At 36.5% G+C, this 15,235-nt stretch overlaps 4 protein-coding genes across 5 annotated transcripts; 1 reads left to right on the top strand and 3 right to left on the bottom strand.

The window, feature by feature from the left end:
• LOC18597254 (uncharacterized membrane protein At1g16860) lies at nt 842-4,360 on the top strand. Its single transcript, XM_018123633.1, has 4 exons — nt 842-1,960; nt 2,964-3,119; nt 3,234-3,445; nt 3,637-4,360. Exons 1-4 carry the CDS (start codon nt 1,220-1,222, stop codon nt 3,827-3,829), a joined length of 1,302 nt encoding a protein of 433 aa, XP_017979122.1. The 5' UTR covers nt 842-1,219; the 3' UTR covers nt 3,830-4,360.
• LOC18597253 (tropinone reductase-like 3) lies at nt 4,607-6,497 on the bottom strand. Its single transcript, XM_007026169.2, has 6 exons — nt 6,249-6,497; nt 5,946-6,062; nt 5,605-5,739; nt 5,240-5,365; nt 5,046-5,147; nt 4,607-4,947 (listed from the first exon to the last, which is right to left on the bottom strand). Exons 1-6 carry the CDS (start codon nt 6,390-6,392, stop codon nt 4,798-4,800), a joined length of 774 nt encoding a protein of 257 aa, XP_007026231.1. The 5' UTR covers nt 6,393-6,497; the 3' UTR covers nt 4,607-4,797.
• Nucleotides 6,820-8,616, bottom strand: LOC18597252 (tropinone reductase-like 3). Its single transcript, XM_018122985.1, has 6 exons — nt 8,438-8,616; nt 8,033-8,149; nt 7,761-7,895; nt 7,417-7,542; nt 7,227-7,328; nt 6,820-7,147 (listed from the first exon to the last, which is right to left on the bottom strand). The coding sequence occupies exons 1-6, from the start codon at nt 8,579-8,581 to the stop codon at nt 6,998-7,000; spliced, it is 774 nt and encodes a 257-aa protein (XP_017978474.1). The 5' UTR covers nt 8,582-8,616; the 3' UTR covers nt 6,820-6,997.
• On the bottom strand, nt 9,576-13,760 carry LOC18597251 (EH domain-containing protein 2). 2 transcript variants are annotated; one of them, XM_007026163.2, is made up of 16 exons: nt 13,613-13,760; nt 13,447-13,526; nt 13,033-13,101; nt 12,882-12,939; nt 12,537-12,592; nt 12,405-12,447; nt 12,259-12,320; nt 11,919-12,032; nt 11,607-11,709; nt 11,460-11,509; nt 11,009-11,137; nt 10,671-10,922; nt 10,508-10,587; nt 10,300-10,426; nt 10,073-10,216; nt 9,576-9,985 (listed from the first exon to the last, which is right to left on the bottom strand). In XM_007026163.2, exons 1-16 carry the CDS (start codon nt 13,695-13,697, stop codon nt 9,800-9,802), a joined length of 1,638 nt encoding a protein of 545 aa, XP_007026225.2. In that variant the 5' UTR covers nt 13,698-13,760; the 3' UTR covers nt 9,576-9,799. The 2 variants fall into 2 exon arrangements, with proteins under 2 accessions (XP_007026225.2, XP_007026226.2); XM_007026164.2 differs by having other exon boundaries at nt 12,405-12,444.

Here is a 15,235-nt window from a genome sequence, read left to right as displayed (position 1 = left end):
AGGTGGACCCGCCTTAAGCATGCCAAAATTAAGAATTGGGGTCGTGATTGTGATTGGATTATCCTAACCGTTCAATGATTGTGCGGAAAGAAATGATACAGACCGGCAGATCTTCTGGCAAGAGAAGATCTAACTTGTAGGACCCAATCAACCTCATCGCCAACCTTTCTTGGGTGGGACCACTGCTCACCGATTTTGACTGTGACACCTGATAACCACCATTACTTCCCTTTTTAGGCAATTTTACCTCTCATGTAGTCATAGCCAAGATAAGGTAATTGTATTTAAATTTTATTATATAAAATTTAATTTTTATATTTTATTAAATCCTAATAAATAATATCTTATAAAAATTTAATTAACACTCAAACTCTTTTATTTATTTAAAAATTATATTTATGATAACTTACAAAATTAAACTCCATCCGAATTCAATAATAACCTAATTCTACTTAAATGTTTTCACATTGTTTTGAATACTTATTTACTTACCATTCATCATCACTTTATAATCTTGTCTCCTTCTCAAGGATGGTAATAAATAGTATGAATAAATATTAGGTATGAATTCGATTATAAACAATAAATATTTTAATATTTATTTTAATTTTTACTGTATGTATTACTTATAAATTATTTATTTTAATTTATAAATAGTCTAAATATCGAATTTATTTTGAATTTGTTAACTTAATTTTGACTAATAAAGCATATAAAAATAATTAAAATTTATTTTTATTATTTAATTTGAGTGAAGGGCTAGCTTATTGTAGATAACTCTTCACCGTAACATAAATAAATTTTTTTTTGAAAAGAAGGTAATAATCCCGTAACAAGACACGATGGTGGCATGGCAAATCGTGATTGGAGAGTAGCCATCGAGCTTCTTTCTAGAGGATAAGGATGGAAAAGTAAATTCACAAAGGCCAAAAAAAAAATTAGTAAAAGCTGTGGACCCGCGGGCCGTGGCACATCAACCCTCCCGAAAGCCTCAAACAGCGAACAGCGCACCGCCATTTCAAAGAGAAAAGGACACACATGCCATTACGGCGTTTCCGCCAACTCGTTTTCGTCATTCCATCCTGCTACCACTCCCCACTCTTCCTACTCTAACTCCCACTACTCTCCACTCTCTCTGCAACTCCCCAAACTCTCTCTCTCTCTCTCTCTGAGTGTGCTTGTTTTCATATCAAAGATAAATAAACAGAAAAGAGGAAGAATGGGTTCTCGTATTCAGTCTCACCAGCTGAGCAGTGGGCTGGTGGTGTCGGGCAGGCCGGAGCAGCTGAAAGAGAGGCAACCGACAATGTCGTTGCGGGCAGTACCGTACACAGGCGGTGACGTTAAAAAATCCGGGGAGTTGGGCAAAATGTTCGACATCCCCGTGCTTGATCAGTCCTCATCCAACGGACCTTCTTCGAATCCCAACTCCAAGCAGCAGCAGCAACTTGTGCAACCTTCACGTACTTCCTCTTCTTCTCAGCCCAACAGTGGATCCGTCCGATCTGGGTCCAACTCAGGCCCGATCAGGAAATCCTCCGGGCCCATGCCTCTTCAGCCTACCGGGCTCATCACCTCAGGTCCTCTCAGCTCGGGTCCCAGGAGGTCGGGGCAGCTCGGCCAGGCCGAGCAAGCGGTTGCCTCGTCGGGGAAAGCAGGGTACGGGCCTGGGGTGACGAGTCTCGGGGAAGGGATGAGGTTTGGATTTAGGGTGTCGAAGGCAGTGATTTGGGTGGTGATGGTGGTGGTGGTGATGGGGCTGTTGGTGGGGGCGTTTCTGATGGTGGCCGTGAAGAAGGTGGTGGTTCTTGGGGCGGTGGGTGCGGTGGTGGCGCCCCTGGGTTTGGGATTACTTTGGAATTGTATTTGGGGAAGGGAAGGCTTGGTGGGGTACGTGAGGAGGTACCCGGATGCTGAGCTTAGAGGTGCTGTTGATGGCCAATACGTGAAAGTTACAGGGGTAAAATTTTTACTAAGTTATATTTTGGTTTACTCTTTATGTCTATTTGTGGAAACTGAAAACTGCTCTAAACATATTCGGCATTAATTGATGCGTGTTGATTTGTCATTTTAATTGCCATTTAGATAAATGTCTAATATGGTAATTCACATTTGTCATTATTGTCAGGGGAGGGGGGGGTGGTTGGTTTTTCTTTTGTTAGATGAGTTAACGATTTGATGTTTGGATTCGGTTCGGTATTTGTTTAAGGTACTTTTAATCATGGGATTTTAGGTGAGAATACTAAATGTGGGTGTCTAACTATCTATTTTGTTCTGCAAACAAAGGCTCTTGTTCCTATAGCTGAAAGGAAATCTCTTGATGGTGTGGAATACATGTTCTCTGCTGGAAACAATTTGAATATTGGTGGGGTAAATGGTTGTTTTATTCTACCTGTCGTTCTAGTAAAATCTTGGTTATGCAGCATACTGAGCGAACCAGTTGGCTGTTCCTTGATTCTAGAGATGTCATATGATCTTTATTCGAGTTCCCTGCTGAACCAAGTATAGCTAATTGATGTACTGGTGGTAATTCTGATCTCGAGGCATATTTATTTTTTTGCAATATAGAAGCAATGATTGGTTTACTCAGCTTAAGATGGGGTAGTTATGGTTCTGGGTTTCCAACGTGCCTGATCATTAATTAGGAGTTACACATGTGCACATGATTGTGGGCTCGTGGGAAGGCATGCTTCACATGCCAAATGCACTGGTAGGGTACAGCATTGCCTGTGGGGAACTGCACATATTGGCATTGGAAGCCTATGAATACCATTAACATCTGCCATTGTCTTGTTGTTTTGGTGTTTGTCTACTTCGAATTGGAGTGGTTTTCTTATTTGGTTTTAAAGAAGAAATAAAGGATGAAACCTGAAATTGATGGTGCAATAATTAGACACTCAAGTATTTATTTCTTATATTTTGATTTTGCTATAGGTTTAATTAAATCTCAACTCTTATTGTAGGTTGTCACCTGTGGCAGCATTCCTTTGGAGTCATCTTACCAGAGGGTGCCCAGATGTGTATACGTTTCCACAGAATTGTACGAGTATAAAGGATGGGGTGGTAAATCCGCAAACCCTAAACATCATTGCTTCTCCTGGGGATGTAGACATTCTGAGGTATTTGTTTTGGCTTAGAAAAATCTTCAGAATCTCTATCAGTATTGTTTGGCAAACTCAGAAATGTTGCTTCTGAGTGAATTTTCTCTTAGGCAACTTTTTTATTGTGGACAGAAATATGTTGCTGATTTTTACATATCAGACTTCCAATCTGGATTAAGAGCATTAGTCAAAGCAGGCTATGGAGCTAAGGTTGCTCCATTTGTCAAACCAGCTACTGTAGCTGATATAACAAAGCAAAACAGGGACTTATCTCCAAGCTTTTTACGCTGGCTAGCAGAGCGCAATCTCTCTAGTGATGACCGTATAATGCGCCTAAAGGAGGGGTATGCCATTTATTGTTCTGCTTGTAGTATCATGGTGATTTTTTCCGCACCTCAGTTGCATCTTTGTGGGATTTGTAGACTTTAGCTTTAAATAATTTGGAAATTAATGATTTCATTTATTGAAGCCTTTTGAAACATCTGAGTATAATTTCAGTTCTGTTCTGATAAAGAGGACGTTTGTTGTGACACAGTTACATAAAAGAAGGGAGCACTGTAAGTGTGATGGGGGTTGTCCGACGCCATGATAATGTACTTATGATTGTTCCACCATCAGAACCTATCTCAACAGGCTGTCAATGGAGCCGGTGCCTCCTCCCAACATATGTTGAAGGTCTTATATTAACTTGTGATGATAATCAGAATGATGATGTTGTCCCTGTGTAGTTACATCGCATTTCGTATTAGATTCTGTTTGCAACTGGACGTCACAAGTAAATACTGTTAAGGATGGAAAAAGGTGGGAATATCACAGTGCCATATTACTGTCTTCCTTTTCCTGCTAATCAAGTGCATGCAAATGGGGTAGAAGACACATAACAGCAAGACTGGAATCCCATAATAATCAAGGATAATCTACTCCTAAATCAGCATGCCTCAGCATTATGACTGAGTTACATTAGGGGAAGGAGGATTTTCTTTTGCCTGAACCTAGAATATGTTGTATTGTGAAGATCCATGAGTTTGAGTTAATGTACATAAGTTGCAGAGGAACCCTTAAGGGGTTCAGAAATGGTTGGTTTCTTTATAGCCTCTGTAAAGTATTTTGTCTTCTGAGTTTTTACATGTTTTCCACTTGAATCACGTGCAGTGTTGATAAATTACATGGTAGATATGCTAATATTGTAACATATACAAGAATTCTCCTGCCGTTCATGGTATATATGCTAAATATTATTCCAGATATTCCTTGGCTGATTTGACATCTTGTATAACTGCTCCCTTCTCCCTTAGCTTTTCCCTTGCCTGCAATGAAATCTCAAGGCTCAGGGTTCCAAGGGGACACGCACCCAACTGCCCAAGGAAAAGAATGCTGTGCCTGTTTCCATTGTTTCTTTGCATACCATCATGATCACAGGCGTTTAACTTTATTTACCTTTTAAGAAAAAAAGAACTAAGGAACTTTTCATTTGCAAAGGTTACAACTCAAGTTCGACTAGTAAATAAATTAAAGACGAGAGCTTCTGATTTTATTGATCTTTGTATCAAAGTTTTGGCAGTAAAGATAGCAATTCTGGTAATAGGAATAGCGAACCAACTACATGAATCAAGCGGATGAGTGAGGTCTGTATTCGCATTGCTTATTATTTTTGAAAACAAAGGAAAGGGGTGGCATTACAACAAAGAAAGGTATACTAAAGTCTAGAGGGGATACCCCCTGCCACCACAAGATTTTCTCCTGTAATATAAGAAGCATCATCGGACGCCAAGAAAGCAGTTGCGGCAGCCATGTCTTCCGGGGTACCAAGCCTTTGAAGTAGCGTCTGATCCTCAGCAGCCTTCCTCTGCAACATTTCAATTTCAAATTCAGTCCATGACAAGACAGACAAATGACATCAATTCGGCAAGAGGAGCCCAAAGTAGAAGTCACATATTCACTTACCACAACCTCATCTTTTGTGATGTATGCTGCAAAGTAGGTTGGAACAAAGCCAGGAGCAACACAATTTACACGAGTATCAGGGGCCATCTCAACTGCAAGGGCCTAAAATATGTTCAGGTAATGCTTAGAAGATGAAAAAGAGTTGATGGTTTGCAGAATTCATAGCATATAATGGAATGGACCAGAATACCAACCTTGGTCAACCCGAGAAGGGCTGTCTTAGTTACTCCATACATAGCCATAGCAGCCTGCGGATGAAAGCCAGCAATTGAGGAAATAAGAACAACTGATGAACCTTTCTGCAAGTGTGGAGCTGCCTCCTGCAATATATAAGGAAGTCGTCATGGCCCTTCCTCGTATACTTGTCAAAGTTTAACAAATACGGATTCCGGAAAAGTGACCAAGTAAATCGCTATGGCAAGCAATGGCAAACTATGGTATAGCCAGACGATGTACCACCAACAATCTAATCACAATAACCTGTACATCAATATATGCTACCCTAAAGCATATATGTTCTTTTATTTCCTAACATTCATCTTCACCCAAAGTGATTTACCTGTAGAAGAAGTACAGTTGCTTTCACGTTTGTTTCCCATAGCTTGTCAAGGATAGATTCTTGGGTTTGCAACAATGGATCTACCGTTGGATTTACAGCAGCATTTGATACAACCACATCTATCTTTCCATATTTCTGAAACAAAACCACCAACTCCTAAATTAAAGAAGTTCCTGCTACAACCTTTCAAAAAGAATTGTTCGTTGTATATAAACAGACTCACTGTTGAACTTTACTGTTGGATTGCATTTCTTCATTTCCAATATCAGAAGAGAATCGTACGGAAGGAAATGATAACTTTGTGTTATTAAGAACAGAAAAACATAGGATCAAATACTAACCTCAACAGTCTTTCGAATAAGATCCTTCCTCTGTTGTGCATTTGACACATGACAAACCACACCCAACACTTGAATCCCTTTCTTCTCAAGCTTTTCAACTGCCTCATCCACGTTTTTCTACAAGCAGACCAAAAAGCACAAACACCCATCCTCACATTTCAAACCAAAATTCTTCAAAGATTCATTTTTTCAAGGCAAAAGAGATCGAAGCCTGATACTCTTAGAACGAAAGAACAAAGTCAACGATTAAAAAAGCTTCAGCTTGGGAGAATTTAAAAAAAAAAAAAACCCAAAAAAGGAAACCTGTTTGCGAGAAGAGATGACGACGGAGGCCCCTTCTAAGCCGAGACGCTCGGCGATGCTCAAGCCGATGCCTTGAGTCGACGCCGTCACGATCGCTACTTTGCCTTCGAACCTCCTCCTACCCTTCATCTCCATCTTCTTCATTTCCAAGAAGAGTTGTCCTCTTAGCTTGTCCTTTACTTCCCTCCTCCCTCGGCTTTTGCAGTATTAATAAACTACCGTACACGTATTAAAGAATAAAAAAAATTGCTATGAATTTATCATATTTGTAACCGCACTTAATTTTTTATTTGTATTTAAATAAAAATATAAAATTTAATAAAAAATTAATAATCTTAAATAAAATGTTAATTAATATTTTTATAATTGATGTAATGGAAGCATTTAATCACATGGACCGTCACATTACTCACCGATTATTATATGATTACATCAACTTATCAGATTATATGTTATATAGACATCAAAAATATGGACTACCATATTGTAGTTAATAGTACAAGAAAATTGAAGAATTTAGTTGAATAAAGTAAGGAAATTTTTGAATGTTCATGCTTTAATTCTAATATAGTAAAAGAAAAAAAAGGAAATGATCCAGCATTTATTAATCTTCCTGTGAAGTTGTTCCACTTCAAAGGGTAATAAACCAAATGTTTGTGATAGGAATAGCACACTGAATACAGAGATTAAAAGGACAAAGGAAGATTTGATAAAGGAGGGAGGGAGAGTAATAACGAAGAGGAAATTAACTACAGTCTAGAGGGGGTTCCTCCTGCAACAATCAAAGTTTCTCCTGTAATATAAGATGCATCATCCGAAGCCAAGAAAGCAGTTGCAGCAGCTATTTCTTCCGGAGTGCCAAGCCTGTTAAGTAAGGTAGTCTTCTCAAAGGTCTTCCTCTGCAACAAATTCCAAATTCCAGGTTTCAGATCAAGATTGAAGGCAGAACAAAAGATGCCAGATTGTATTATTACTTACTGTGGTCTCGTTTGCTGTGATGTATGCTGCAAAGCGGGTGGGTACGAAACCAGGGGCAACACAATTTACACGAATATCAGGGGCCATCTCAGCAGCGAGAGCCTGGAAAAAGGGGATGGAGAGGAAGGGAGACTATAAGAAGAACAGAACATCCCTGAAAAACTTGTGGAATTCTTTTGAATATATTAACCTTGGTCAGGCCAAGAAGGGCTGTCTTGGTAACGCCATACATTGCCATGGAAGGCTGCGGTTGATATCCACCAAGTGAAGAAACAAATATAACCGACGAACCTTTCTGCAAATGAGGAGCTGCATCCTGCATTGCATAAGGAAACAGGCTATGAACCTTCCAAACTTGTCAAGTCAAACAAAACCAGATTCAGGAAAGTGACCCTGCTGTAAACTATGAGGGTTAATCTATGGTAAGGATGCAAAATGTGTCAAAGAATAGCCAGATCATGCAACAACAACAGTTTACTTTAACTATTTTCCTTTTGTTTCCGACATTAATCTTCATTCAGAGCAGTCAATTACCTGCAGAAGAAGTATGGATGCTTTGACGTTTGTCTCCCATAGCTTGTCGAGAATAGATTCTTGGGTTTGCAGCAAGGGCATGTTAACTGGATTTACAGCAGCGTTTGATACAATCACATCTATTTTTCCATATTTCTGAAACCAAATCCACCATCTCATAAAAATGGCATACTACGATTATCATATCAAAGGGAAAATGTTCAAATTCTCAAGTTTAGCTTATTTTTCATAGTCACTGATCGTATTACAATCCAAGATTTTCACTGACTAACCTCAACAGTCTTGTTTATCAGATTCTTCCTTTGCTGCGCATTGGATACATGACAAACGACCCCCAAAACCTGTATGCCATTAGCTTTAAGCTTTCCAACTGCCTCATCCACGTTTTTCTGCAGGTAGATTCAAAACAAATCAAACAAGAAACAATTGAAGCAAATCACTATTATCATGTGAATTTTCTGTTTGTTTCGCAAGAAAAACAGCAGCTTGCAGCAGAAACAGCACAAACAAGTAAAAGGCCAAAAAAGAATCTTATTACAATTCACAGATCACACCACGATCATTTACAAAGTCTCACTCGACGAATGGTTGTGATGTTGCATGTAATCCATCTGATTAAACCTTTGAATATATAAAGAAGAGATCAAAGGGTAGAAAGATTTTTATCAGATCAGAACCTGCTTGCGGGAAGAGATGACGACGGAGGCACCTTCCAAAGCAAGCCGCTCGGCGATGCCGAAACCGATGCCTTGAGTCGAAGCAGTCACGATTGCAACTTTGCCTTCAAATCTTTTCGCTATCTTCTTCTGCATCTTCTCCATTTTCCTTCAACTCTGCAATGGCAAAATCAAAGTGTTCTCCCATCTTCTGTTATATAAAACCTCTGTCGAAGACCAACCCGCCGTTATTTAAAAATATTTACTGATTATTTCTTTAAAAAATCACCCCAATAAAAATTAAAAAAAAAACCCAAAAACACTAGTCAAAAGGCATACAGTGTCTTTTAAGACAACGACAAATTTTAAAAAATATATTTTTTTATAAATTTTATATATTATTTTTCATATGATCAGATAATATAGTAAATAGAAACAATAAAAATAATAATCTCAAACGTTACCCCTTTAAAAATATGAAATTATCATTTTTGTAACATATTATTCAAGAAATTCAAGCATATTCATAAGAAAATAATTATAAGTATGCTCATTTATATTTTTTGGTAAACATATCAACTAGTATATTAATTACTAATTAGTCTGGTTTTACTAATATCATTCGTGATAAATAATATCAAAATCTATTACTCTTTACTGATATATTAGGATCTCAATTAAATTAAAAATTTGAACTAGAGACTATATAACGAAATCGTAAAGTCAAAAAAAGTTTTGTTTCTAATAATATACCTTTTCAACTATTGACCAGAAGATTTTTGCTGTTGTTGGAAAACCTTGACCGTTGAAAAAATATAAATATTCAATATTTTTCTGTCAAAAGAAATTAATAGGTTTTTCCTTTCTTACATTTGCAGTTTTGCCAAGTGGTGTTATCCCCCACATGCTTAAGAGAATCTGACTTCAGATTTGTTTTTTTTTTTCCTTTCTGTTTGCTTGTTTGTTAATTTTAAATGAATCACATTACTTTGACATGGTTTTTTCCCATATAAATAACCTAAACCCATTAATTAATTTGCTAAATTACAAAAAACCTTCAAGAGATTGACCATGGCAGCGCCGACTTAGGCACTGCAACATTTTCCTCAGAACTGGTCATAGGCATGGCAGTCTAATCTTACATCTAGATCAATTCAAATGCCAAAATTGAATCACTCTTTTGTCATCTCTATTGGACTATTTCCAAGGGTCGAATTTTTCAAAGTCTGATGAACGGGCAGTGAATACATTGACAAAAGGGACATTTTATTTGATGAAAACACGCTTGAAAAGCATAATAAGAAAAGGCTAAAGCGTAGCAAAAGCTACGAATATTGCAACAGAAGCAATATTCTTCTTTTCGCCACTCTGATCCCTCAAGCTTCATTCATAAGGATTCCTGAAGATTTTCAGGAGCTCTGGGATTTCATATCCTAACATATCATCTACAGCTTGTATCATCTTAGGTTTCAACTTTTCGAATCTATCGATGCTGTAACCATTCAACACCTCCCTGTAGTGCTCCACGCTTGGGAAATCGCCGGCCGGCAGATGGAAGTCTCGTTGCACCTGTTTGCGAGCAAGTACTAGGAGTGAAAAACGAATGAAAATGAAAGGAAAAAGATGAGATGACAAAGAGATGAAACAGAGCAAGACCTTCCCGAATTCGTCTTCAAGATTATCGATAAGTCGTTGTTGAGCTTTAGCTTTGCCCATCATAGCAGGCATCTCCTTCTTGAGATGGCTAATTATATAAGCATGGATTTTTGCAGCTCTAGCACGCTTCACGAATTCATTGATCTGCAACCATGCATTTACCCTTCATGCACATAAACAATAACTAAACATGATGAACAATATTTATGAAGAGGAGAGAAACACACCCGACGATCACAAGCCTTTCTTGGAATGTCTATCAAGTCCTTGAGAAGGTCATCTTGTTCTTTCTCGAAAAGATCTTGCCCCAGTGGACCAATGGCAGCTTCATTAAGGAGCTTATCATTGAAAGAGCTATCAAGAGAGGATAGATTAGAACCTAATCACTAGCCAAAACTGTCCAGTGAAATAATTTTTTGAGGAAAATAAACTTACCCGATGTAAACACGCACAACCTCTGGAGTATTCAGAACTTTTCCCAGTGACCACATCAAAGCTCCATAAACTCTCATTAGCTGTTGATATGAAGTTGGTGAGTTGTAATGAATGTAACAATAACAGAAGTCTGCCAATTGAAAAATGGAACAGAATATCGTACTTGTTGGGTATCAACTTGGTGTGCTTTATTCAGGACAACGCGTATCTTGTCATCATTACCACGTAAAGATGAAATTACTCGTTTAAATTCATCACTTATGTCTAATTTGTGCGGGTCAAACAGCAGAAGGATGAGATCACATTTAGCTGCAAACCATGATATAACACCGGTGAAATCATAACTTCGTTGTGTTCTTTGTTTTTCTCCAGATAGAACTCCAGGAGTGTCAACAAATGTTATTTGATCTAACAACTGCAAACATGACAATGACATCAGTAACAGTAAACTGAAATATAATCAATATGAAAACAGTAAAAGAAAAACTCAATAATTCTCACTGGATGTGGCATTTGAGAACACTCAAACTTTGATAAAAACGCTCCTCCAAACGTTGTCAAGCCACCAAATGGCAGGTCTGCATGAACAGCAATAGTGTTCCCAGGTATACTTCTTTCGTCAGGTCCATTCTGGAAATATACAAGAAACATTACAAATCTTTTACAACATTCAAACTGCATATTGTAGTAAGATTTTTGTTTACTACAAACCATTACCTTCCAAGTGAAGGTTACTCATTTGGCGTAAGAATATCTAAACAGATGACTTTTTTGACATTGTACATAATAGTGCCAACAGATCTCACAAGAATGGTGATGGCCACTCAGAAAGGTTATACGCAGGATGATATTATATACAAAAGCAAGTATTGCAATCAATGACACGTATTAGAACACATTGACTCATATAATCACTTTCAAAACCAGAAAACTTAGACGTGGCTTTACATACCATTACAACCACAAATCTATCAGTTGTAGGCTCTGGTCCTATATGAGCTCCTGTCAATAGAATGATGATGAAAAGCTCAGCACACATCATAATCAACTACCATCGTGTTTATAGGAAAGAGAAAGGGAATAAATGCCTCGAACTTACCTGGGTAATCACATTGCAACAAATGCTTTATAAATGTAGTTTTCCCAGTTGAATACTGACCCAAAAGCATAACCATTGGTTTAGCATCAAAGTCACTGTTTGTCTGCATGGAAAAAATCACAAATCAATTTAATGCATTAATGAAATGCTTTGTGCGTAAGAGAATATGAAATGCCACAGTGGCACGTGGATACTCTGCTTCAAAATCTACAGAGATGGAACCATTCAATTCAAGTTTAACATCTCTCACTGATAAATAAAAGCACAAACTTTTTTTTTTTTGGGGTTAAAATCAAAGCATATTTCACTTACCAAGAAAGGAGACACAAAATCATTAAATCGATAGGTAACTTCCAATGGCTTTAGCTTTTCAATGTAAAGTCTCTTCAAGCCATCAATAATTGAGGTAACTGCGCTTGCAGGGGTCTAAGCAATAAACAGAGAAAGCAAACTCATCAAGCAAAATATTGAAATGAAGACATCTTTACAAACAGATGCAGCTTAAGAAGTTGTACAACACGTTAACATAGTGAAAAGTTAAGACATCACAACCAGGATGTGTTGTGATGCAAAAGGTTACAGTGCAGCATGAGCAAGTCAACCTAGAGGCAAGACAAACACCCTTAAGGGCAAAGAGAAACCGAGAGATTACCTTTCTTGCAGACTTTGAAGTAAACCATTTAGCAGATGTTGGAACTTGGGGATGAGTAGTTCCTGCATCATTAACAGTAAGCTAACTCATGAAAGCGCAATCGAGCAACCTCATGGAAAACACTTGAAGATAGTATAGTATCTAACCATTCATTTCAGGCTCCCCATTGGTTGTCGAATCCTTGCTCTTCTGGGAAAAAAGAGCAATGAAATTTATCAAAACTAAGAAATTAACTCAAGTAATTAAAATTAGAAGGCGAAACAAAGAACATCCCTTACCACTGCTAAGGCATCCAAACCTTCCATTATAGGAAGACTAATATTCTCTGCATCAACTGGAACAAACGAAAGTACACATCAACATGGATTAAATAACCAGAATAAGGCCACAAGAGAGCCAATAGCAATATATTTCCACAAATCTTCGGTATATACTACGTTTTGACCTAAATAAGCATTAATTTCAAAAAAAAAAATCACTACTTTGAGAAATGTAACAATTCTGAAGCATCACATGTCAATTTCTGAAGTAAGTAAATCAGTCTGTGACTCTGTGTTACTTTGTCAAATTGATACCAAAACAATGACAAAAGAGCAAAACAGAGTAGGTTATTCGCGACTTACCTGAACTTTTAAGAACATCAGAGGTTAGTTCATTTCCTGCTTGTGCCAAAGAAACCAGCTGAAAATCAACAAAAATTCAAACACACAAATTACATATTAGAAAAAAAAATCAAATCTCTATTTAATTAAATACTCCATTCCATTTTACAACCTGCATAGCAACGATGAACTCTGTCAATCCTAGAAATCCTTGTCGTTTAGAATCCGCAATCGCCCAAATCTAAAGATAGAAAAGGAAAAACAAACGGTGAGAAACGTGAACTCAAAAACAATCATAATCTGATCAAACACTAAAAGGGCAAATTAATCCTAACAAGAAAAATCTAGTGAAAGGAAAAGTTTCCATAGATCTACAAATATACAAGCTGTCTTTTATAATTCCAAAAATCATTTACATATTCCAAGGGAGGCCAATCATAAACAAGCCCCGTCTCAGTTCGTAGTTTGCAAATAAACGAAGCTCTCCAAAATCAAGATTTCAGAAGTACTACTAATAACACTTAAAATGAACTTGAAATAGCTTTTACTGAAGCATGACTACTCTTTCTCAACGAGTTTTTATTACCTGCTTGAGTTCTTGACGAGAAAGTTTAGACATGGAGAAGAACTTTGTAGCATCATTTCCAGTAACACGTCCATCTCCATCTATCATAATCAAAGCAATTTCACGGTCGAAATCAACAAAAAAGAAAAAAAATGATTGAAGAATATAGAAAAGTAAAGGAAGAAACCTGAATCGGCGACATTGAACCAATCTCTGTAGATCTTCTGGTGCTCTTTGGAACACGATCCGATCGGGATTGGACTTGCCTCCATTTTCAGGCTAACAGTGTTGAGGTTTTGAAATTTGAAATTGAAAAAAACATAAATAAAAATGAGAGAGAGAGAGAGAGAGTGGTTTCCTAAATTTGATTTCCCTCTTTTATAACAAGTTTGGCGCTCGGGGATAACTGATGGGAAGGATTAAAACGGCATCGTTTCATTAGAGCCTTTCAGAGGTTAAACGATGCCGCTTTGAGGATGTATTTTGCATTTTTTTCCCAGATTGCTGCGCTGGCAACGTCGCTTTCAAACGATTGGAATTGATTAGATGGGGTTATAGCCATGGGATTATCATGCTATTGTCGGTTTTCAAGATGGATGGACATAGGATAGCAAGATTTTAATAAATTTCAAATTTTGAAATTTTATTTTACCTTATCAAAATTGCTGCCTTCTTTTTTTTCTCTTTTTAAATTCTAATGCTTTGGCCTTGATTGCTTTTACTATTAATTCTTTATTGATTTAAGCATTAAAAAAATTGAATTATATCTATCTATGTAATTAAATTTTTATTATATTAAAATTCTCTTATATACTTTTATAATTTCTAACAAAAAATTGACAATCATGAAATAAATATTTAATACAATTATATCAATTATTACATAATCTCGTTATATGTCATGTGAATAAAAATATTAATTAATATTAAAATTGATGATTATTAATTTTTTGTTTGGAATTAAAGGTTTGTATGATACGAATCAAAAAAATAAAAGTTTTATTGTCAGATAATTTAAAAATTCATTTTACTATTTAAGGTTTTTTTTTTAAAAAAAAGCTTACTAGATAAAGACGTGTGTGTTTTGTTTTTTGAATTTAAATCATTTTTTTATGAATTTTGATTTATCTAATTTATCTTAATCTTGAGATTCTAGTGATTGAATTCTTTATTGTGTTTTAATTTTGAACTTTTATGCGTTTAATTTTGATTGATTGATGAAAAGTATAGATATACATATTCACATTTTCAACTTAAATAATATGCTTGATAAATGGTAGAAAGTTAAAGTTTATATTCTTAATATATACTCATTTTTTATTGACTTAGGATTCGTAATATTTTATTCTATTTCACTGCATGAACTTTTACACTAATTTAAATCTATCTATGGATTTTTACTCTAATTCAAATTTATCTCGATCTTTGTATATTTCATGAGGATCTCACATTAATATTAATAAAGATTTAAATTTAATATGATATCACTTATCATGAACTCACATTTAAAAAGAATATAATAAGAGTTAAAAAGCTTTTATTTAATTATTTATATATTCAAAGGCTTCAGATCCGATCCGTAACATAATAAGCGTGCCTTCATACTAGGAAAGCTTAATTTAAAGTTTGAGTTGGGGCGCCATTAGGCATAGAAGCTCAGGAGTGGAGCCCATAGAGAGCAGCTAATCACTCCGGCGAGGAATGTAGATCCAGCTCTTAAGGGACTGGCCTGAGCCTGGCCCATGTCTAATGACCAAGAAAATCCTTCAACAATTTGAAATAAAGGCAATTACGAATTACCCAGCAGTAG

The sequence above is a fragment of the Theobroma cacao genome, chromosome 6, assembly GCF_000208745.1.
Source record: "Theobroma cacao cultivar B97-61/B2 chromosome 6, Criollo_cocoa_genome_V2, whole genome shotgun sequence".
Classification (NCBI taxonomy): Eukaryota; Viridiplantae; Streptophyta; class Magnoliopsida; order Malvales; family Malvaceae; genus Theobroma; species Theobroma cacao.
The sequence above is the reverse complement of the archived record's forward strand: the minus strand, read 5'-3'. Positions and strand labels throughout refer to the sequence as shown.

Excerpts from the sequence above, each read along its gene's own strand:
- LOC18597251 (XM_007026163.2), bottom strand. The coding sequence starts at position 13,697 with ATGGAGGCAAGTCCAATCCCGATCGGATCGTGTTCCAAAGAGCACCAG. Across the intron at positions 13,527-13,612 it reads GTTCAATGTCGCCGATTCAG|ATGGAGATGGACGTGTTACT; the intron begins GTTTCTTCCTTT and ends TGATTATGATAG. Across the intron at positions 12,448-12,536 it reads GTTTGGATGCCTTAGCAGTG|AAGAGCAAGGATTCGACAAC; the intron begins GTAAGGGATGTT and ends CTTTTTTCCCAG.
- LOC18597254 (XM_018123633.1), top strand. The coding sequence starts at position 1,220 with ATGGGTTCTCGTATTCAGTCTCACCAGCTGAGCAGTGGGCTGGTGGTG. Across the intron at positions 1,961-2,963 it reads AATACGTGAAAGTTACAGGG|GTTGTCACCTGTGGCAGCAT; the intron begins GTAAAATTTTTA and ends CTCTTATTGTAG. Across the intron at positions 3,120-3,233 it reads GGGGATGTAGACATTCTGAG|AAATATGTTGCTGATTTTTA; the intron begins GTATTTGTTTTG and ends TATTGTGGACAG.
- LOC18597252 (XM_018122985.1), bottom strand. The coding sequence starts at position 8,581 with ATGGAGAAGATGCAGAAGAAGATAGCGAAAAGATTTGAAGGCAAAGTT. Across the intron at positions 7,896-8,032 it reads TGATAAACAAGACTGTTGAG|AAATATGGAAAAATAGATGT; the intron begins GTTAGTCAGTGA and ends ATTTGGTTTCAG. Across the intron at positions 7,148-7,226 it reads TCACAGCAAACGAGACCACA|AGGAAGACCTTTGAGAAGAC; the intron begins GTAAGTAATAAT and ends AATTTGTTGCAG.
- LOC18597253 (XM_007026169.2), bottom strand. The coding sequence starts at position 6,392 with ATGAAGAAGATGGAGATGAAGGGTAGGAGGAGGTTCGAAGGCAAAGTA. Across the intron at positions 6,063-6,248 it reads TCATCTCTTCTCGCAAACAG|AAAAACGTGGATGAGGCAGT; the intron begins GTTTCCTTTTTT and ends GTCTGCTTGTAG. Across the intron at positions 4,948-5,045 it reads TCACAAAAGATGAGGTTGTG|AGGAAGGCTGCTGAGGATCA; the intron begins GTAAGTGAATAT and ends GAAATGTTGCAG.